Genomic DNA, 24,865 nt, shown 5'->3' with positions numbered 1-24,865 from the left:
CCCAAATTTAGACATTGTTCTCCTTTGCCTTCTTAATGAACTATCAACCTATTATATTCCACTTCATAAAGTCATTAAGAATTTATTATCTCAGTTAATTATTTAGATACTGTTAAAATGTCAATTCACTCTGAAATTTATGAATAAATTATTTCTTTCTCGATTTGAAATCCTAAATTTATGTCCATACTTCTTCCTTGTAAGCAGTAATTCATACTTATGTTAATGAAAAAATACATTATCAACAATATAAAATATACTGGTTTTGTGAAAAAGAAGCTGAACATGTCACACATGAATAGAAACTGACTGGAAGAATTTTAATTTTGACAGGCACCATGCAAATATTTGAAAGACAATTTGACAAAAAGAAAATTTGAAGAAAATGAGTATGAATGATTTTGCAATGGAGAATTTTGACACTGAAATACTTTCACATTAAAGTCAATGCCTTCCTTGAGTCCAAATGCCACATTCATTCAGTCTTAAATACTGAGTAGGCATAAAGAGTAGAAACATACATAAGACATGATCACTGGTCAACTCTGCCTTTAAGGAGCTCAGAGTTCCACAGAAGAGATTAATAATTATGTTGTAATAGGTTCAGTGTTTAGAAACAACTTTTGGAAGCTGGGAGTAGAAAGAGGAATTGACAGAAGGCTTTGCAGAAGAGATATTTGGTGTGAAACATAAAGAAAAGGCCTTTTGGTCTCCAAAAGAGGACAGGAAGGACAGTAAGAAAGAGCAGCAAAGATTCCAGAGCACAAAGGGGAAACAGCGAGGGGTGTGTGGGGAATATAAGCAAAAATCATAGGTAATCTTATCAGTTCAGTTCAGTCACTCAGGTGTGTCCAACTCTTTGCGACCCCATGGACCGCAGCACGCCAGGCCTCCCTGTCCATCACCAACTCCCGGAGCTTACTCAAACTCATGTCCATTGAGTCCATGATGCCATCCAACTATCTCATCCTCTGTCATCCTCTTCTCCTCCCACCCTCAATCTTTCCCAGCATCAGAATCTTTTCAAATGAGTCAGTTCTTCGCATCAGGTGGCCAAAGTACTGAAGTTTCAGCTTTAGCATCAGTCCTTCCAATGAATATTTAGGACTGATTTCCTTTAGGATAGACTGGATCTCCTTGCAGTCCAAGGGCTCTCAAGAGTCTTCTTCAACACAATTCACAAGCATCAATTCTTCAGTGATCAGCTTTCTTTATAGTCCAAGTCTCACATACATTCATGACTACTGGAAAAACCGTAGCTTTAACTAGACAGACCTTTGTTGGCAAAGTAATGTCTCTGCTTTTTAATAAGCTGTCTAGGTTGGTCATAACTTTTCTTCCAAGGAGCAAGCATCTTTTAATTTCATGGCTGCAGTTACCATCTGCAGTGATTTTGGTAATCTTATAGAGCGTATCAAAAGGAAACAGAAATCTACCAAAGATTTTAGACAGAGAAATAACAAATAGGTGTATTCAAAATCTAGGTTTAGGTGGAGGGTGGAGAAAATGAGAACAGAAAGACCATTTAGATATTTTTTGTAATAATCTATGAGGTGTATTTTAACAGTATGAATTTAGAGACCTGTCACAGAGAAACCTAAAAAATTCAAGAAATATTTAGAAGGGAAATTTGGTTCAGGTATGGACTGAGGGGTGGGGATGGCTAAAAAGAATTAAGAATGATTCCTAGATCCCTGACTTGAACACTTAGATGAACAATATATAATACACTGAAACAGGGAACATCTAAATCGGAGAAGGCGTGCAGTGGGGCAGAAAGAGTAGTAATATGGGGTTCAAGATGCCTGTGGAAGCCTAACTGGTCATATTAGTAACTTCAATCTATAGTCTAGGGGAGAGAATTGTCATCTTGAATTACACATTCGGGAGCCTCGGGTAACTAACTTAGAAGACTTTTGACACCAACTAATTAATTTTGCAGAAGTACAACCATCATGTCTAGAATAAATTATATTCGCTTCCTCTACTGGCAACAGGATAGAGCCTATTGTAAAAACCCACTGCCACCAATTGGGCTTCTTCATGTCATGAATTGTATTTTCCTATTTATGGCTGACATCTTTTATCAGCCATAATTGCTTCTTTATAGAAAGTAGAATATCTTCCTCTATTATGATAGCATTCACATTGTAAGTTCATTACACTATTTAGAAGGTATTAAGAAAAACAATTGAATATATAACAATGCATCAACAATGTCTCATTTTTTAAGATGTTAAAGAGTGCTTTGCCCTCTATTTGGCTTTCTTCTTTTTAAATCATAAAAGTTGCATTCCTTGGAAGCTTCTTTGATGAGGCATGTTTTCCTGAATTTTTTTTTTTTAACCTAACAGATGTTTGGGTAGTTAAAATTCCTCATGAGTATGGTATCCCGTGGTTTTCACAACCTCAGTGCTACCCCAGGAATTTTCCTTTCTTGCTGGTTTCCAGTCTTGGTGGTCTATAGGAGACGCACATTATGAGAGTCCCATTTCATTCCATACTAATTTCACACCCACACTCTTTTAAAATTGTACATTTCCTCAGCATTATAAGTACCTATTGCGGACCACAGAGAAATTTAACAAATTTCCATTCTCTATTCCTCCCACACACACAACTTATATCCCTTTTGAGTCTAAGGACAATCAAGAGAAGAGATGAGTAAAATAATCTGGAAGACTTTCATGTTTCAAGTTAAATATTTCTGCCATTTGTAATTTCTGTGCTTATGTGTGTAGCTATGCATACTCAGTGTGAAGAAGAGAGCAATGGCTATTATACAGATGATTTAAGGAGAAAAGGAATTTGGCTTCAATTATCTAGATCAGAGTAGGTGGGAGAAAGAAATGTTTGCTTGGGTTGGCTGAATATTGTTACTTTTATTCATTTCAGTGTACAGAGGTAGATCCAGATTCAGAAAATAACCCAATTTAATTCTCAGTTTGCATTCTAACATTGTTCCCTGCATCTTCAATTTGAGTGCTCTTCTTTATGAGCTCAGAGAAAGTTAATACAATATATATTCTTATTCTATAAGCCATTTTAGAATATTTTACAGAGCCATTTTAGAATATTTTACAATATTATTCCAAGTGGGTGGTCTTTTTATTTGAGCTATTCAAATGTTGAATCATTTGACCTGAAACTAGCCATCAATTACTATCTCCTTATCAAAGAAGCTGCAGGTTTTGATTAAGAGGTTCTGGTAGTAAGTGCTTAGGCACAACTTGATGCCATTAGAATAAACTGCATTAATTTTAAATACTGATTTTATATTATTTAGTGTTTTCTTTAATTCACAGAAATGACTTATTTTCATCATTTTATTTTCTTATATTATAAAATGACATAACTTTTTTGAATCAATAACAGATAAAGATACTTAATAAGTTTCTTCATTCAGATTACCTTTTGTTTGCAAAATATCTGTAATGCTTTTCAACTTTGGTATGCAGAATCAACATCTAATCCTTATTTACTTTATCTAATCTTAAAAATATTACTGCTCTTCAAGATTTTTGTTGCTTGACTATTCTAATTTCTCTTATTCTTATACAATATGTTAGCTCACTATATATACTGTCTTGTAACAATATATATGGTGTGTTTTCATCTTTCATATCAAATGCCACCTCAGAGTATCTCTCCTTGGCTTATTATAACAACACATTTTTTACTGTACATTTATAAAATTCATTTATCATTAGAAAAATGTCGACTTCATTTATGAAACTAAATGAAAAGTGTCCAACTCATTCTTATAACTTTCAAAATTAATTTATTATTCCTACCCCCATATGAATACTCAGCTGAAAAGCTAGTAAGTTTGAGAATGCCAGGAAAAATAATATGTCTGTTGTCACAAATTCTGAAATATATTAATATTTTCACTTTTCTCTCTTAATCACAGTGGTAAAAATGCAACTGTATTCTCTTTTCTATTTTATTGATAAAATGAGTAGAAAATGAGTTCTTAAGGATAAAGAAAAAGAAAAGGGGATAAAAGTAGTATAGAAAGTCTACTTAACTATTAATATTTTTCACAACCAGTTATTTTCTGATGGATAATTTAAATTGTGGCGATAAGATACTAGACTAAGAGAGAGGAAAAGTGTCAGATAAAATTCACATTGGTACTCCACACAAAGGTACTCTTTGGATTAGTCATCTAGTAAAGATCTGGGAGTTGGAGTGAAAAAAGTCAAGATTATCCTCTCCGTTGCATCAAGAACCAAGAAACTAATCAACCAACCACCAATGGCAAAGGAATACCTCCCAATAAAATGAGAAAAATAATTCTATTCAAAAAAAAAAAAAAAAAGCTCACACTAATCATGAAATATTTGAAGTAGGCCAGAATGAGCAAAGTAGCATAGCAGAGAGCTGAAAATGACCAAATTCTAGTGAGTGGGCATAGACCTTAAGGGTGGAGAGGGAGAGAAAGCATTCTGGTAGAAGCAATGACACTCAAGTGGAAAGACTCCCAAATTTTCAGAATTAAGAATGTGGGATTCTCATCTGTCAATGCAGGAGACACAGGTTCGATCCCTGATCCAGGAAAATCCCACAGAGCAACCCAGCCCATTCGTCACAACTCTTGAATGTGCTCTAGCGCCCAGGAGCCGCAACTACTGAGCCCGTACGCCACAACCACCGAAGCCCTCATGCCCCAGAGCCTGTGCTGCACAACAGAGGAGCTACCACAACGAGAAGCTCCCGCACCACAACCAGAGAGCAGGCCTTGCTTGCTGCAACTAGAGGAAAAAACCTGCATGGCAGTGAAGACCCAGCACAGCCAAAAATAAATACATAAAATTGAAAAAATTAAAAAAAATTTTTAAGTGCATAACTTAAAAAAAAAAAAGAATGTGGGATTCTGTAAAAATCCAACTTCCTAGTTTCCTTTGCCAGCTTTTGAATTGATCAGGTAAGTCATTTAGTGCTAACTGAACATCTACCACCACCCTGTCTAGAGTGCTCAAGGAGATGAGGCATTTACAAACTCCAGTTCCTGGCTCGCTGTAGGAGGAAGAAGCAGCTACTATCCAAGGGAGATGCTCAGAAGGAGGAGGGCGGGAAGCCTCAGGGGCAGCAGATGTACGGGGATACAGTCTATTTTAACCCAAGTAAGTAACGTGAAGTATGAGTCACCCAGTCATGCCTGACTCTTTGCAACCTATGGAGCCCACCAGGCTCCTCTGTCCATGGGATTCTCCAGACAAGAATACTGGAGTGGGTAGCCATTCCCTTCTCCAGGGAATCTTCCCAGCCCAGGGATCGAACTCAGGTCTCCTGCATTGCAGGCAGATCCTTTACTATCTGAGCCACCAGGGAAGCCCATTTTAACCAAAGGTAGCAAATTAGTTGCCCACAGGCTAGATTTGGACTACTGACATGTCTGGTTTGAAAAACTGAAAGTTTTTAAATTTAAAACAACTTGTTACAGCAAGAAGTTGAGTATTTTCACCATAAAAAATTTAGCTTTCCTATTTCTCTGAACACATCTTATATCCTAATAGCATGATTTCTCTGTAAGACAGTAATCAGCCAGGGCTGAGTAGAGGTTGCCCCACAGACAGCACCTTTTGTTCATTTGCCGTGGTGTTCACCTCTCTCAGAGAAGACAATGGCACCCCACTCCAGTACTCTTGCCTGGAAAATCCCATGGACGGAGGAGCCTGGTAGGCTGCAGTCCATGGGGTTGCTAGGAGTCGGACACGACTGACCGACTTCACTTTCACTTTTCACTTTCATGCATTGGAGAAGGAAATGGCAATCCACTCCAGTGTTCTTGCCTGGAGAATCCCAGGGACAGGGGAGCCTGGTGGGCTGCCGTCTATGGAGTCACACAGAGTTGGACACGACTGAAGCGACTTAGCAGCAGCAGTAGCAGTCACCTCTCTCAATCACCTTACATCAGCAGTCTGCTTCATTCATTATGGTACCTGTATGATGTCTTCAGTAACAGTTGTCCCTGTGATTTTAACATGTATTAATTCAGTGTCCCATTCTTCTCTCACTTGTAATTCTAATTATTGTTATTGGCTGAAACAACTAAAATGCCTCACTTTACCTATGTTCTAATCTCTAAGCACCTGTTTCTTTCTGTATTCTAGTCACTTAGATTGTAAGAGTTATTTCTTTTCAAAGTTAACAGAGTAAACATAACTATACTTATTGACTAAACCAGCTTGAACTTGATTTTTTCCCATATTTTCCTTTTCTTTGTTATGGCTCTGTCATCCTCTCTATTCCCTGCTTTGGAAAACAGTTCATGCTCCCTCATCCATTTTAGCTTATTCAGTCAAGTTTAACTCCTTCAGGAGATATTTATGGAGTGCCTCCTGTTGCCAGGTACCATTCTAGGCAACAAGGAAATAGTAATGATCAAGAAAAAAATCTAAAAATAAGCAAATACATAAAAATGATCAGGTAATTATAAATTTTCATTAAGATGATATTCTTGAAATACACTGTGTGGCTGTTTTAGATTGGGTGGTCAGGGAAATTCATTCTGAGTAGGAATCATTCAGCAAAAGTATACATTATAAAAAGCTGCTCATGCAAAGATGGACACAGAAAAGCATTCTGAAGCAAAGGAACAGGGCATGCAAAGCCCCAAGTTCTAGGACTTCAGTGTGTTCAAGCAACAAAAATTATCCAGTATAAGTGGAGGATAATGAGTAATGGGGAAATGATAATGGATGAGGTTAGAGAGTTAGGTAAGAGTCAAGTCACATAAGGGCTTTGTTAAACATATTAAGAAATTTGATTTGAATTCCAAGAGCAATGGAGATTCATTGAAAAGCTTTATATAAGGAAGTGACATCATCTGATTTACATTTTAAAAGATGAGTATGAAAGCCAAGGAGGTCAGTTAGGTTAAGGCAGTGGGAGCAGTAAAGAAGGACAGGACTAACAGCAATGCAAAAGGAGGGATGTGTTTAGACAGTATGGTAAAAATAAGTCATTAGCAGAGTAGAGGGGGAAAAGAACAGTGCAAGATTCTCATTTTCTACATTTGGATGCTGAGAAGGCTTAGTGTTTAGATCACGTTAATTTTGAGAGGATATTACACACATCTGCCCAATGATGTCAGTTCATCAGGTACATATACTGATTGGGTTCTAGGGAGCAGTCAGACCTAAAAATAGATATTGGAGAATGATCACTATATAAGGAGACTTTAAAGCCATAGGACAGGATAAAGTCTCTTAAGGTAGGATCTCCTAGGTATTATGCACTGATAAAGAAAAGGGCCAAAACTATGTATCTTTGAATACTCCAACATTTAGATTAGAAAAATGAGAAAGAGAGAGAATAAGCAAAGGAAACTGAGAAAGAGCTATCAGGGAGGTAAGAGAAAAGCCAGTGGGCAGACCTTACAGAAACGGAGTCCGAGTGCCACAGAGGAGAGGGTGGACAATCGTACTGAAGGCTGAGTTGTCTGGATTCTATCACAAATGCTTAATTGCATTAACAAACATTCATTGAATATTTACTATACAAACATTATTCTAGGTACCCTTGGGAATAGTAACAAGAGACACATTTAGTGACCACCCCCCCCCAAAAAAAAAATAAAAGCTCTGGATCAAAGTTTATTTCACTATTTATAAAGATCTACAATAGCATCAATGGAACTCCATGTGCATGTGTATAAATGTGTGTGTGTGTGTGTGTGTGCATGTGTGTGCACGCATAAGCCTACAATCACTGACAAGGTGGTAAAGCCTGACTTAAGAGCAGCAGAGCTTCCAGATATGAAGGGAAAATGTAAGCCAAGCCAAAGGGTACTCAGTGGCCATCAGTACAGCCTGATGAGAGACCACAGAGAAGACCATAATGCTTTGTTGCAATTTAAGACTCTTTATGACCTTGATACAATTCTGAAGTTTGAGAAAAGCCCTAATAATGGCTGAAATTGAACTTCCCATTAGCATTCAATTCAATAAAAATTAAATGCTATGATGGTGATGATGTTATTTAAGCAAGTAGGGCAACCAGTTAATTTTAAAATATAAAACTAAAGTAACAAGAGCAATCTTTACCTATATTCTGAATGACTCCTATGGAAAAACACTTAAAGAGCTTTTTCTTGAATCCAAAATTAATATATACATACATACACAGGACAATACTTACGACCAGGCAGGGTTTGGGTAGATATCCAATTTGAAGCATTGCCATAACCAGCATTGGTGCTGGCAGCCACTTGGAATCTATACCATCTAAATTTCTTCAATCCATATACTGTCTCTTCAGTTAGGTCAGCTTCATAGAGGTACTGAATTTTTTGATGTTCAACACAGTCTTCAGAGTCCCATTCTCTGCATTTTTTAGCTCGAAGTTGAGTGGTAATCTTGTAGTTTTGGAAGTAGCCAAAGATACTGTCAGGTCTCATCCATGTCAATGTTGCACTCGTTGACTGAACATTAGAAAAGGCAATATTCATGGGAACACTGGGAACTACAAATTAAAGGGAAAAAATGAAAACAATTAGAATTACTAAACACTGTGTAAATGGGATGAAGAAACAGGATTTACATATTTTTTTTTACTATGTACGTAGTGGTGATCTCTTATTACAACTGCCCTTAGATTAAGACGCCCACATTTAATGAGCAGAAACTTACAGTGAGGCTTCAGAGAGCAATGATTCTAAGGGTTAGGGGACAAAACAATTGTGATATTTTTATTCCTAACTTTGCTCCCAAATTTACTCACAAGTTGCTTATAAAAACTTACTTTAGTTCCTTATATAAACACTGGTACAAAGGAAAATTGCATGCTTATATAATCCTTTGTATTTCCAGAGGTATGGTCTGAGTTTTGCTATTCAATTCCCAAGAAAGACATTCTTATATTTAAATGACTAGATAGAGATAAGCACATCTTACAGTAAACGCTGATGATAAAATAAAGAAACATTAGTGACTGAATTAATAATTTATACAATTGGGTAATTTTTATTTTATGTTGCACATATTTAAAATTAGTAAAACTCTTTCTAGAACACCATCAACCACAGTGACATTTACACACAGAATAAGGTATCATCTACAATCATATTGTCCTACTTGGGATCATTATCAGATTTCACATTTCTATTGGTTTGCTATATGCATACTACGTGTCAGGCTCTGGGGTTGGTGTTAGGAAATCAAAATACCCAGGCTTATGTTTTGTTCTCAAGAAGTAGCCACTTATTAGACAAGAAATTTAAGTGTATTATAGTGGGAAATATAAAAGAACAATGACTTCAGTGATGCGGCACTTTCTTCAGCCATGCCTGCCCTTGCATGTGTGCAAGGACCTTCGCTCAAAAGGCTGAGATAGGAATGATACCAATGATTTGTATGAAAATTACACTATTCATAAAACATTATGTTAATGTATGCATTAAAGATAAAATTAAAAAATAAATGAGTTAGAAAATTATTCATTAAAAACTCATTCATTCCTAAACATAGCATATTCTGATTTCAGTAAATACCCCCACCAAAGAAGCCCAACAAAACATACAGCATTTTGCATGATGATTGCATGAGTGTGTGCTCAGTCTCTAAGTTGTATCCAGGTCTTTGCGACCCCATGGACTGCAGCCCACCAGGCTCCTCTGCCCATGGGATTTCCCAGGGAAGAATACTAGAGTGGGTTGCCGTGTCCTTCTCCAGGAGATCTTCCTGACCCAGAGATCAAACCCATATCTCCTGCATTGGCAGGAGGATTCTTTACCACTGAGTCACCAGGGAAGCCCGCATGATGATTACTCTTACGGAAAAAAATAAGAAAGGGAAGAAGAGTTCCCAAGGATAGCGAAATTTTAAGCTGAGTAGTCAGAGAGAAAGCCTCACTGATGAGGAGACATGAAGTTCCTGATGCAGGTAGGGAAGCTAACCATGTGACTATTTTGAGGAAGAACATTCCCAGCAGAGGCAAATGCATGATGACACTCCTAGGCTGGAATCATGCCTGGTAATATTTGAAGAATAAAAAAGAGGCCAGTGGGCTAGTAGGAGGTGAGATCTGAAAAAAAACACTGAAGACTTGACTGTATATGACCACGTGTAGAACATTGGTATGACTCACTTGAGCAGGAGTAATTATGAGTTCTAACATACATTTTCACAGAATCACTCTAGCTGTTTTGTTTAGAATGGACAAGGGAGAGAGGGTGAAAACAGAGTAATTAGTTAGCAATTGCAATGTCAGCATAAGACATCATGATGGCCTGCAGCAGAACTGAAGCAGCAGAAATGAAGTATTCAGATTCTGAATAAATTTTGAAGGACAGCTGATGATTTGCTGACATGTGACATATGAGGTAGAAGAGAGAAAGAGGAGTAGAGGAAAGCTCTAAGGTCCTCAGGTGCAAAAAGAAAGATAAAGTCATTATTCACCAAGAAAGGGATGACTGTACAAGAAGTAGACGGTGCAGAGCAAGACTAAGGATTTCTTTTGAGCTTGTTAACTTTGAATTGCCTATCAGATACCCAGAAGAGGTCAAATAATAGATGTATGCATGAGTCTGGAGTTCTGTAGAGAGGTCTGGACTTGAGTTAAAAAATTTGAATGTTCTCTTAAATTTTTACAGCATTATCTACAGACAATTTTTTAATATGAATATTAATTGTATTACACAAGTCAATCCCACAAATAGCTATATCAACATTAAAAAATTTAATAAATGGCCAAATCAATCTGGATTGAATTGTCTCATCCAATAATAGTACATCACAACTCTATTTCCATGGCTCAAAAACAGCAAATCAATTTGGTCGAGTCAAATAAAAGTCAAAAAAGTTTGTTTTTTTTTTAAAGATACAAACTGGAATAGTTGATATTATCATCCTGTACAGGCATAGCCTAAAATTTGATATTTATTTCTATTTGTTTTACAGACCTATAGATTATATCTTAATATTGCCTAAATCTGAAAAGGGGTTTCCCAGGTGGTTCAGTAGAAAAGAATCCACCCGCCAATGCAGGAGACACAGGAGACATGAGTTTCAGCTCTGGATCAGGAAGATCTCCTGGAGAAGGATATGGCAACCAACTCCAGGATTCTTGCCTTGGAAATCCCATGGACAGAGGATCCTGGCAGGCTAGAGTCCATGGGATAGCAGAGTTGGACGTGACTGAGCAACTGAGTATACACACACGAAACTGGAAGAGAAGAAAAAGTCTAATGCAATAGAAAACAAATAGTAGATTAAAGCTATATGATCATATACAATTAGCCTGTTTTCAAATATTTAACATGTTTTATCATATCTTGCTGTATTTAATCAAACATTAACCTCTAAAAAAGTAGCCTTACAAACAGAACACTTACTAGACTACTTATAGCACACTCCCTCTTGTATGTTTAGTTATGTATAAAAGCAATTAGAGAAAAAGTTATTTTTAAGGAAAATGTACCTTTTCCTTAAAAATAAGGAAAAAAGAAGTTCATAATTGGCTAAAAAGTAGAATTTCCATTATTTATTGAAATCCTTCAGCCACTAAATTTTAATTCAGAGTACTTCATGATAAGATACATTTCAAACTAATCTAACACAGACCAGAGAAACCTGACTGATTTGGGGGTTCAGAAAAAATTTTAAAAGGAAAGACTGCATAAGAACAGAGAAGATTTCACTAACTATAAAGGCAGAGATTCAAGAAGAGGAGGGTAATGTGACCCAAATCAAGTTCACTATGGCTTATAATTCACATTGGCAATAACAAAGAGAGTCTGGGGACATACTACATCATGATTATAGATCGTTTGTCAAGCAATAGAAAGCTGTATCAAGCTGTCAGAATGAGACGTTCAGAAGTACATCTTTTCAAATCCAGTCATACTCGCAAATAGGTAAAGGGACAAATTCATAGACCATTTGATTTGTTCAGCAAAGAAGAAATAAGATGGTAGCAATAGGAAAGAAGTGAATTTTTAGATCTATTTTGGTGGTAGAATCCATAGAACAGGCAGATGAATCAGAAGATCACAGAATCAGAATTTGACGGCAGCTCAGAGATGATCTCTGTCAACCTGTCTTTTTACGTCTGACCTTTATGGAGGCAGATCTCCCTAAGAATTTCAGTATATATGCCTTCTTCCAGGCTTCCCTGGTAGCTCAGACAGCAAAGCATCTGCCTGCAATGCAGGAGACCCAGGTTTGATCCCTGAGTGGGGAAGATCCCCTGGAGAAGGAAATGGAAGCCCACTTCAGTATTCTTGCCTGGAAAATCCCATGGATGGAGGAGCCTGGTAGGCTGCAGTCCATGGGGTGGCAAAGAGTCGGACACGACTGAGTGACTTCACTTTCTCCTTCTTCTATGCCTTCTTCCAGTTTTTCAACCAAACACTGATATAGGCGCTGATGCAAAAAAAAATTTCCAGCTACAATTAAGAATCCAAATCGGTTTACTTTAAAATAAGGAGAGGGGACTTCCCTGGTGGCCCAGTGGCTAAGACCCTGCTTTCCCAATGCAAAGGACTTGGGTTCAATCCCTGGTCGGGAAACTAGACCCCACATGTCACAACTAAGACCTGGAATAGGCAAATAAGTAAATAAATACTCTAAAAATAAAGACTAAAACAGTATGTATTAAAATAGAGATAATCCAAGGGCCCTGATTTTATAACGAATCCTTTAAAAGCAGAGAGGTGTTTTTTTTTGGGGGGTGGGGCGGGGCAGGGCTAGTTACCAAAGAGGAAGTATTTTAAGCAAGAGATTAGATTCAATGTATGAATATTTCTCAACTACTGGCTTTGAAGAAGGAAGGGACCACCTGACAAAGAATTCAGGACCTCTCTAGGAGCTAAAGACAGTCCTTGGCCAAAAGCCAGCCAGGAATTGGGGATCTTAGTTCCACAACTGTAAGAAAGTGTATTCTGCCACAACCATAGTAGCTTGGAAGAGAACCTTCACCCCACATGAGCACTTACCCCATGGAAGCTTGATTTGACCTTGTGAGACTTCGTGAGACTCTGAGAATCCAGGCATAGCACACCAGTAGGACTCTGACCTACAGAACTGTTCTCTAATAAATGGGTGGGTGTTGTTTTTTAAATCACTAAGTTTGTGATCATTCATGACCTACAATAGAAAAGTAATACAACTTTCCACTAACAAATGACCAGTCTCTACTTATCTAACCTGTTCTTAAACACACAAAGGCAAACTCAAAATCTTGAGGGGCTTTTTAAAAAATTGATTCCAGAGCACTCTATTAGTTTGTACAGCCTTCCTTATTTTAAACTGATATCTCCTATAAATCCTAGTTTGACACTGAAAATCCACCATAAGCAGGCCTAATTCTATTTTCATTTACACTTTACATCAACATTTATACCAAAGATCTATAAAGGTTTTTGTTCTGCCTTCATATCAATAAAAAAAGATTGAGCAATTACTCCAAATTTATTTATATATTATATATATATACATAAATGCCAACCTACATGTTAGATTGTGTCTCTGAAGGTCTAGACTAATTCTTGGAACAAAACAGGCATTTAAAAAATATTTCTGAAAGTATGAACAAATAAATAAGAGGGTATTACAGGAGATTTTATTTAGATAGACAACCACCAGACTGTTTCTGATGAATTATAATTTAATAGGAGATCTGACAGACAAGATGTAGCCTCCCTGGTGAAAAACATCATGTTAAGATGCTTGAATAAGAAAACATAGCACAGTGGAAACACGTGAAGGCTACTGGGTATACCAGGAGGTGAATGGGAAGACAGAAAGTTATAGGTGTAAGCCAGAATCAGATAATGTTGAGCCTTGTAGGCTAGATTCAAGATTTTTAGTTTTATCCTAAGTGCAGTGGGAATACTTGATAAGTATTATATTGCCTTTTAATTTGCATTAAAACCATTGACTGCTTTTGTCCCATAAGATCCAGTGTGTATGATCAGAAATTTCCTTTCTTTCTAGTCCATCACCAACTACTCCTTTCCTGTTTCCTTTACCGAGGGTTTACTAAGCAGCTAGAGGTGGGAGGAAAAAAGGATGCATTCTCTATTTAGGAGCTGGAGAAGGCAAAAGAGGCTACCCTTTCCTTGTATTTCAGCAGAAGGGATGATGAGATGCACATGGCTCTCTGATCAACTTTTTTATTCCCTCAGATTTCAGGAAAGAAGACTTTAATGGCAAAGTCTGTGGCACAGTAAAAAAAAAAAAAAAAAAATTCAGCAGATTAATATTGGTCCACAGGCTCTACATTCTGTAATTAAGTTTTGCAGAGAAGTAAAGGTCTAGATAGGACAGTACTTTAACTTGGCAAAGAAGCAAGATCTATACAAGTTATTCTAACCTAACTAAAGGAAGAGTAACAATAAATGCAATTGCCTTCCTTATGACAGCACAGGCATGGGCCTTGCACAAGACACCCAGAGTCTGGCATGGATGGGCCACTCAGTAAGTGTTGATATTTGACTAAATTATGGTTCATAACACAGTCCTTTGGTTTTCATGTGCTACAAAAATTTGTCCACACTTTTCACTCAAATGTATTTAGAAAGATGAACCAGAAATAAATCTAATCTGAGGCCAAATATATAGTATAACTTCATAGACAGTTTTTTTTTCTTAACAAAGCTACCTGATGTGCATATAAATAACTAGCAGTAAACTTCATTTATATCCAGTATCTTCTCTTTTGATGAACTGTGTGTTGAACTAGACTATTTCAAGGCAACTGCCCTATTGAATTACAGATACAAAAAGGATTACACTCATTTTAGCATGGAGAATCAGATTTCCATTCTTTAAGAATGACTAAAAACCTCAAACTTTTTCTATTCACAGATGGTACTCATTTGAACACATCATTCCATGCTTCCTGGAATAATCACGCAGCTTGCTTAGATTTTCTGAACATGACTGAACTGTGATGAAGCGATCAACATTCTCTGCCAAGGTATTCCGTAAATTATATTTTTATTCATAAATTATTCTTATCAGAGAAATACTTTTATCACGGTTGAAATGAAGTCTACAGATCTATACAAGTAAAATTTGTTAACGGTTTAAATGCATATCAGCTTTTAGTGATTACTTAGTATATCCCACTTAGAAGGTGAAAATGTGTATAAAATATAATTACTCTCTAAATGTCTGAATATCAGTTATTAGAAGTTGCTACACTCTTAGGATGGTAGCATTAACCTGGTTAACTGTGGTAATATGGAGACCAAGTTTCCTTAATTCTTAGTCATGACTGCATACATTTATCTTCAAGCACAGATACACTCTCTTTTAAGCAAAACAAATGTCTGAAAATTTTATATTTATAAATATCTATAAAACTTACCAAAGTATCAACACAATCTTTCCTAGTTTAGGAATATTTTTGTCTGTACTTATTTTAGATAAACTACAAAACACAAGGTACAAATATATGATCTGAGCATAAACAAACAAAAATACAGTTTGCTAACACCAAAATAATATGGCTCAATATAAACATAGAAATGCCTGCAAAATTAAGTGCAAAAAAATTTCCTCATACCAGATAAATTTTGCACTAACTTGAATTTAATCAATATCATTTACTAGGCATTCAGATTGAGTGGTGTGCCAAGTCTTAGGATATAAATATATATGAAAGTAATTTAGCCAATAGAAACTATCACATACAGGTGATGCCAAAAGGAAGATTCCAAGGAAAGAGAAGGTCTGGGAGGTATAACCTGAAGGAACAATTGATGACTGGTAGAGATGAGGGAGAAATAACGTTTAAGTAGATTAATAAGGAGAGAGATACATTACGTAGCAACAAGATGTCTGTCACCGGCTGGGAAATATACCAGATTGGAGAAAAGAAATTGTAAGGAAGTTATAAGAAAAAAATGGGGGGGCGGGGGTGGGGGAGGGTGGTGGTATTAAGTGTGGTGTTATTGAAAGGCACTGCAACTTTGAGAGATGAGCTTATATGACTATTGCAGAATGCAGAGAACAAGGGACAGAGATTAACTGGTAAAGTATAAACTTAAAGACAATCCTGAGCCTCTGTATAATAAGTTATATAAGGTAAACTTAATAGAAACTGGTTAGATACCACATATATCCAAGACAATATAAGTTACAATGATAACAAAGAATAATTAAGAACAGAGCTAAAAGAAAGAGGCAAAAGAATATTGGCCCAAAATGTGATGATATAGTAGGCAGAGAAAAAACAGGGGTAAACAAGTGGAATAAACCCAAGCATTAAGTTAATAGATCAAATGTACATTGTACACTTCCTAGAAGTAGGCTATGACTTGGCTCTCATGCAACAGAAAATAATACAAAGGAAAAAATTAAGATGGTAAATCTCTGTGACCATAAATAAAGGCAAATTAAATGAACAGGAAACATGCAATAAACTCTGGTATTGAGATCAAAGGTATTGCTCTCCCACCTCTCCCTGACCCCCACCAAATCACACAAACAATACCATATAATTTAACAAACAATGTCATCAATAACGTCCTTACATAGGAAATACTTAGTATGTTTAACTTGGCTCTTTCTTTTGTCTCTCAATGTAGGTGGGTGGAATAATTATCAAACACATTTATGTAAACCTATTTCTTCAGAGATTCTAATTACTCAGTTTTAAGTACACTTCTCTCTGGCAGTCTTGCTGAAACCAGAGATAGATTCTGCAGTAGGTGAAACAAAATTTCCCAACATTTGTTATGTAAATATGTACAAAGCTGAGAATATGGAATGATGAACTCTTATTAGTATGCCAAATTAAATCATAAAACTGTCATTTTCATCAAAGAACTGAGAAACTATCCATAAACAGGACTAAGGTTTTCTAAAAAAAATTTAAGTGTCTGTCACGGTGCACCCATAGGTAGACAATTAGGGATCCAAAATTCTATGGACCACAGCTATAATAGTTTTTAAACCAAATATTATTAAAAACATAAGATTCAGAAAAATATCTCAGTAAAACTTCAGGGTGAAAATGTCACTTTCTTGGGGAGAACTCAACAAGAAAAATGATGACACATTCTATTTGGAGGCAAAGTGACTTGATTTGTTTTATAGAGTCATTAGTTTGAAAGCTCTATATAGCAGGTCATCTCACGAGAATATCTATCAAAATGACAACCTCGATTTGAAGTAGTTTATCAGAAGCAGTTCTTAGGGGAGTAATTATATAGCAGAATTAATTGTCTATTAAGACCACTCATGTTAATACCACCTGGAGACTAAGCTGAACTACTGACACTGAAGAAGAAATGAGAATGATGTACTGGTTAGTGCTGATTTGCTTGAGGATGGAATTTGAATAAATAAAATGCTAGTTTCAAATCTTGCTAGCATGAATATATAGAATTGTCTTGAGAGGAAAAGCTTAGAGTAAGAGGTGAAAGAAAGAAATTCTGAGACCACCAAAAACCAAGAGAAAAGAACGTATTTTAACAGAAAGAAGCAATTAAGGAATTCTACTCAAATCTTGAAGAGTTGTGAAATGAAATTCACTCAGTCGTGTCCAACTCTGCGACACCATAGACTATTCAGTCCATGGAATTCTCCACACCAGAATACTAGAGTGGGCAGCCTTTCCCTTTTCCAGGGGAATCTTCCCAACCCAGGGATCAAACCCAGGTCTCCCATATTGCAGGTGGAGTCTTTACCAGCTAAGCCACAAAGGAGTAAGAGGTAGGAAGAAACAATTTGGCTTTGAATCCATGAGGGTGAATAAACATTTAAGGGGGATGATATTTATAGTATCAGAATAGCAGATGACCTAAAAAAAAAAAAATTTGAGTCTCAGTCAAGTCAATATTTAATCCAGGGTAAATTAGAATAGGAAAACTAAATTACAAAAATTAAAAAAAAAACTCATGTAAGCCAATAATGTCAGGCACACATTGGTACATAAGAAATATTTAACAAATAAATGAATATGTGAACAAACTAGTGGATGGATACATGGATGCGTGGGTGAATACGTGGATTTCAAGAAGAAAATATCACCAATGCCATCACCAATATTGACTGATGAACAAGTGTCACCAATGCTGATTACAATCAGTTCAGTTCAGTTGCTCAGTCGTGTCCAGCTCTTTGCGACCCCATGAATCTCAGCACGCCAGGCCTCCCTGTCCATCACCAACTCCCGGAGTTCACTCAGACTCACGTCCATCGAGTCCGTGATGCCATCCAGCCATCTCATCCTCTGTCGTCCCCTTCTCCTCCTGCCCCCAATCCCTCCCAGCATCAGAGTCTTTTCCAATGAGTCAACTCTTTGCATGAGGTGGCCAAAGTACTGGAGTTTCAGCTTTAGCATCATTCCTTCCAAAGAACACCCAGGGCTGATCTCCTTTAGAATGGACTGGTTGGATCAAGTGCTACTTAAAACCATTCTTTTTTAAAGACTGGCTGTATGGAAAACCTTGATAGAGTAAAATATAAAAAGACTCCTGGATCAAAAGTTTGGGGAAAGTTCTATAAGTTAGATGGATTTGGGTTGTTCAAGGATTATGAGAGAGAAAGAATAAAAGGAGAGAAGTAGGGAAAAAAGTCAAGAGGAGAAAGGATCAAAGGACTGAGTGAGACTGGAGACACTGAAATAATGTTTGTGTTGTTTAGTCCCTAAGTCATGTCCAACTCTTTGGCAACCCCATGGATTGTAACCCACCAGGTTCCTCTGTCCATGGGATTACCTAGGCAAGATTACCGGAGTGAGTTGCCATTTCCTTCTCCAGGGCATCTTCCAGACCCATGGATCGAACCTGTGTTTCCTGCACTGGCAGGCAGATTCTTTACCACTTAGTCACCTGGGAAGCCCATGAAATAATGTAGCCAATAGAAAAATCGGTTACATTTTGGATTGCCAAAATATTTAAGAACAAAAATACCATTTAAAGTCATGTATATTATTGCAATGTAAACCCTTCCTTTATGTATTCACATGTTCAGTAAGGCTATTATATATAAAAGTGCATGGTGTGACTAGAATTGTCAAAACCATGCAAAAATTTCCTGAAGTAGTCAAAAAGTTATATAAGCACATTCTATTATCCCAACCTAATGAGTTTGAGAGATCTCTTCTGATCATGCCAGAATAGCTAGTGTCACACTGATCCTTCTGCAGATAACAACTATGACCTCTGTGGGCAGGGAGGGACAGCTTCTGGCTTATGGTGTCAGGGATGCAGGATTGCCAGAGTAGTTGCAAAAGGAAGAAGTCACTAAGGGGTCAGACCCAAACTCTGGGTCTGAACTCCCTAGAAATCCTCGGCCATTCTCATAATTGTGAAAGTATATAGGGCATGCCAAGAAGAAAAGTGGAAAGAAACAGATGAAAACCTTACTAGAAATTTTAGTTGCTTCCCATTGCGGATGAGATAAAATTCAGAATTTGAATCACACCAAATTAAGGAATTAAGTAGCAAGCCTCATTTCAAAATCCCAAAAGTATCATACATTTACTTTTTTGCTCTATTGTCCCAGAATTAAGGAATTCTCTCCACAGATATGGTTGAAACCATAATCACACATTCACAGAACTATAAAACAGTAATTTAATGGGTTGTTAGAATGAAAAGTCAACACTCTTCAAAAGAAGATAACAAAATCCAGAGTTTCTGCACAACATCACCAACAACATAAAATTTAGGTTTAAAAACTACTATGCAGACAGGAAAATTTCTACTGACATAAAAAAAATGTATCTCATAGTCAGGAGGAAAAAGTATTCAACAGAAAGATCATGGAATAACACAGGTGTGGGAATTAACAGAAAACTAATTTAAAGAAGCTATGATAAATATTTTATTTGACTTAATGGAAAACAAAGCAAATGAGGAATTTCAGCAGAGAAATGGAGATAAGGAAACAGAACTAAATGGAAATTATAGAGTTTATAACTATAATACCTGACATGATACTGAATTTGTTTAATACCAGATTAAAGATGGCAGAATATAGTCAATGAACATTATGGCACATCAATACAAACCTGATCTACAGAATAAAGGGAAAAAAAGCTAGAAATTTTAATAAAGCCCTGTCCTTTAAGAGGTACGGAATTAGAATCCCAGAAGAAAAGAATAGTAAAGGGCAGAAAAAGAATTTAAAAATGATGGCCCCAAATTTCTCAAATTTTAGAAAATTATTAATTTACCAATACAGAAAACTAAATGAACTCACAGCAAAATATATGCAACAGAAACCACACTAACCATATTATTATAAAATTGCTTAAAAGAAAAAATCTTGAAAATTGCCCCTTAAATAACCTTTCATACATAATAGATAGTGATATAAATAGTAGTTAACATCTCATCAGAAATAATAAGAACCAGAAGACAAAGGAAATACATCTTTAAAGAGAAAAATATTGGGTTGGGGCAACTATCAACCCAGAATTATATAATCCACAGAAAAAGTTCCTCAAAAGTGAAAACAAAATAAATATATTTTCAATGAAGTAAAATCTGAATTTCATTTCAGCATACCTGCAATAGCAGAAATTCTAAATGGAGTTCTTTAGTTGAAGGAGAAATGATGTCACATATAACTTATAACTACTGGCATAGAAGATACCAATACTGATAATTATATGGGAAACATATGGTCTTCATTTATTTTAATGTCTACTGGCTATACAAGTAAAAGTAATACCAAAAATTGTGAGGTTTAAAATGTAAATATATGTAAATCACTTAAAATATATAGATGTCAAATGTATGACAATATATATGTAATTGTACTTTTACAAAGTTCATATATTTTATGTGAAGTTGTACAATATTAATTTAACTACAATAAACTCAGGAATTATATTGTAACCCCTTGATCAACCACTAAAAATAATGACAAAGAAGTATAGATAAAAATCTTATAGAGAAATTAAAACACAAAGCTAAAACCTCCAATTAAGGAGGCAATAAAGAACAGAGGAGCTAGAAAACAAATAGCAAATAGAACTAACCTCAACTAATTCAATTTAGTTTAGTTCTATTCGCTATTTGTTTTCTAGCTCTTTTTTCCTCTGTTCTTTCTTTAATGGACTTCCCGAGGGTGTCTCAGATGGTAAAGAATCTGCCTGCAATGCAGGAGACCCAGGTTTGATCCCTGGGTCGGGAAGATCCCGTGGAGAAGGGAATGGCAATGCGCTCGAGTATCCGTGCCTGGAGAATCCCATGGACAGAGGAGCCTGGTGGGCTACAGTCCATGGGGTCACAAAGAGAAGGGCAGGACTGAGCGAGTAACGTTTTCACTCCAACTTACTTAATTACTTTAAATATAAATAGATTAAATGCTCCATTTAGAAGACAGTGATTGTCAAATAAGATAAAAATGAAAGACCCAATTATCTGCTACCCACAAGAGAAAATTTGTACACCAGACATACAGTTTAAATATGATACAAATAATTCAAAAGTGAAGATAAAAAAAAACATACAAAACAAAACAGTAGAGCATGTGCCAATATTAATATTAGACTAAAGAATCTTTAAGGCAAGGAGGGTTTTATACCTGGAGCCTATTATACAGAGTGAAGTAAGCCAGAAAGAAAAACACCAATACAGTATACTAACGCATATATATGGAATTTAGAAAGATGGTAACAATAACCCTGTGTACGAGACAGCAAAAGAGACACTGATGTATAGATCAGTCTTATGGACTCTGTGGGAGAGGGAGAGGGTGGGGAGATTTGGGAGAATGGCATTGAAACATGTATAATATCGTGTATGAAACGAGTCACCAGTCCAGGTTCGATGCACGATACTGGATGCTTGGGGCTGGTGCACTGGGACAACCCAGAGGGAGGGTATGGGGAGGGAGGAGGGAGGAGGGTTCAGGATGGGGAACACAGGTATACCTGTGGCGGATTCATTTCAATATTTGGCAAAACTAATACAATATTGTAAAGTTTAAAAATAAAATAAAATTAAAAAAATAAAAAATAAAAAAATAAAAGATAATTTATAATGATTAAAGGGTCAGTTAGGAAGTTATAACAATTATAACTGTGTATGCGTTTAATAAATAAAACTCTAAAGTACATGAACAAACTACTGACAGACTTAAAGAAGAAATAGACAAATCCACAATACATCTGGATATTTTATATTTGCTTATCAATAACTGATAGTATAATTTTTACTGAAAAGTGATAAGAATATAGATTTGTAAAACATGATCATATTGAACTAATACCTACAACTTTTATGGACAACAACTGAAAAATAGACCTTATTTTCAAATATGCATGGAAGAATATTCAACAAGATAAATTAAATGCAGAGCCATAGAAACTGTCCCAACTAATTTTTAAAAATTAATGTTATAGACATATTCTCTAACAATGGCAAAAAATTAAAATTTGATAATATGTAGATATCTAGAAAAGTACCAAAAATTTGAAATTAAATACATTTTTAAATAACTATGGCTCAAAGAAGAAATTTCCAAGGAAATTAGAGAATATCTTTATTTAAAGAGTCAAAAATTTTGATATATAATTTTTTATATAAAAGGAGATTTATAGCTATAAATGTTTATATTTAGAAAAAAGGGAGGCTTAAAATCATTATGTTAAGAAAAATATGCTAGACACAAAAAGATAAATACTACAAGATTGTATTATGTGTGGGCTATACAAAAGGCAAGTTCATGGAAACAAAGTGGAGCAATGCTTGCCAGGGACTGGGGAGAGAGAGGTGACGGAGGATATTGGTCAAACGGTACAAATTTTAGTTATATGGATAAGTTATAAGAAACTAATGCACAGCATGGTGACTATAGTTAATTATGATGTACTGTATACTTGAAAATGGTTAAGAGAGTAGATCTTAAGTGTTCTCACTACACACAAATAAAAGGTAAATATGTGAGGTGATGGATAGTGTGATGGGGGAATCATTTCATAATGGATACATATATCAATGCACTGCACTGAATACCTTAAATATATCCAATATTTGTTCATCAATCATACCTCAATAAAGCTGAAGAAAAAAGAAAGTAAAGAAAAAAACTATGATCTATATCCTCACCATAAAAATAGAGAAAAAAGAAGAGCATATTAAAAGTAAAATATTTAGAAGGAAGAAAGTAACAGAGATCAAGACTCAATAAAATAAAAATTAATAAGAGCATATTAAAAAATGCAAAAGTTAGTTCTTTAGATAAGTTAATAAAACTCACAAACACTTGTCAAGCCATATACAAAATGATAATGCATCTGATCAAATGTGGTCCATCCCAGGAAGGTAAAGTGAAAGTCGCTCAGTCATGTCCAGCTCTTTGCAACCTCATGGACTATACTGCTGCTGCTGCTAAGTCTCTTCAGTCATGTCTGACTCTGTGCGACCCCATAGACAGCAGCCCACCAGGCTCCCCCATCCCTGGGATTCTCCAGGCAAGAACACTGGAGTGGGTTGCCATTTCCTTCTCCAATGCATGAAAGTGAAAAGTGAAAGTGAAGTCGTTCAGTCGTGTCCGACTCTTAGCGACCCCATGGACTGCAGCCTTCCAGGCTCCTCCATCCATGGGATTTTCCAGGCAAGAGTACTGGAGTAGGGTGCCATTGCCTTCTCCCCATGGACTATACAGTCCACGGAATTCTCCAGGCCAGAATACTGGAGTAGGTAGCCTTATCCCTTCTCTAGGGGATCTTCCCAACCCAGGGATTGAACCCAGGTCTCCCACATTGCAGGTGGATTCTTTAACAGCTGAGCTACAAGGGAAACCCAAGAATACTGGAGTGGGTAGCCTATCCCTTCTCCAGGGTATCTTCCCGACCCAGGAATCAAACTGGGGACTCATGTGCTGTGGGCGGATTCTTTTTCAACTGAGCTATCAGGGAAGCCCTCAGGAAGGTAAAGTTTACTTAATATTTTAAAAATTAATCATATACCACAGTAAATAATAATTTACCATAGTAACAGAATACAAGAGAAAAAAGCATATGGTCAAGGGCATCTACAGACATCCTACAGTACACATCATACAAAACAGTGAGGGATAGATGCTTCCTCTTTCAATTGAGAACAATGCAAGGATATCCTTTTATTACATCCTTTGATATAGTATCAGAGTCTAGCCAGTGCAATGTGGTAAGGGAAAATAAATCATAGGTTTTAGAAAGAAAGAGATTAAAAATTACTTTAATTGTAGATGCAATGATATTTTTAAATGCAGAAAATTCTAAAGCAATATATACAATCTTCTATGTCCAATAAACATATTTAGCAGTTATAGGATACAATATCAAAAAAACAAAAATCACCTGTATTTCTAGATTCTACCTCAAACAACTGGTGACTAAAATTAAAATAACTCTACTTCCAATATCATAAAATATTAGATAGGAATAATTTAAACAAAAGATGTAAAATTCATTTGCTGTGAACTACAAAGCGCTGCTGAAATTAGAGTCTAAAAATGGAGACATATGCCATGTTCATGGATTACTTACTATTAAAATGACACTTCTCCCTAAATACATGAGCAGATTAAATGCAATCCCAATGAAAATGCCACAGGGCATTTTGGTAAAAATTAACAAGGTGATTCTAATTATAAAATTTGTATGGAAATACAAAGAACTAAAATAGCTAAAACAACTTGGAAAAGAACACATTTATGGAAGTCACACTACCTCATTTCGTGACTTGTTTCCTACAAAACTAATAAACACAATGTGGAATTCACGAAGGCGGACAAACAATAGACGAGGATATATTTCAGAAAGACAGTGACGTGCACACGGTCCAATATTTGCTTTTTGACAAAGCTACCAAGGTAATTAAATAAGGAAAAAGAAACTTTTTAACAAAGAGTTTTGTAAAAATTGAGCAAAAATATTAAAAAGGAACTTTAAATCATACCTC

General features: G+C 36.1%; 1 protein-coding gene across 1 annotated transcript in view; it reads right to left on the bottom strand.

Annotated features, from left to right (window-relative positions):
- PTPRQ (protein tyrosine phosphatase receptor type Q) overlaps positions 1 to 24,865 on the bottom strand; it is a 234,588-nt gene that overhangs the window by 102,773 nt on the left and 106,950 nt on the right. The window contains exon 26 of the mRNA XM_070788855.1: positions 8,149 to 8,472. Coding sequence (XP_070644956.1) covers positions 8,149 to 8,472 — 324 coding nt within the window. The remainder of the gene's footprint in view (positions 1 to 8,148; positions 8,473 to 24,865) is intronic.

This window comes from Bos indicus, chromosome 5 (assembly GCF_029378745.1).
Source record: "Bos indicus isolate NIAB-ARS_2022 breed Sahiwal x Tharparkar chromosome 5, NIAB-ARS_B.indTharparkar_mat_pri_1.0, whole genome shotgun sequence".
Lineage (NCBI taxonomy): Eukaryota > Metazoa > Chordata > Mammalia > Artiodactyla > Bovidae > Bos > Bos indicus.
This window is presented reverse-complemented; position numbering and strand designations above follow the sequence as displayed.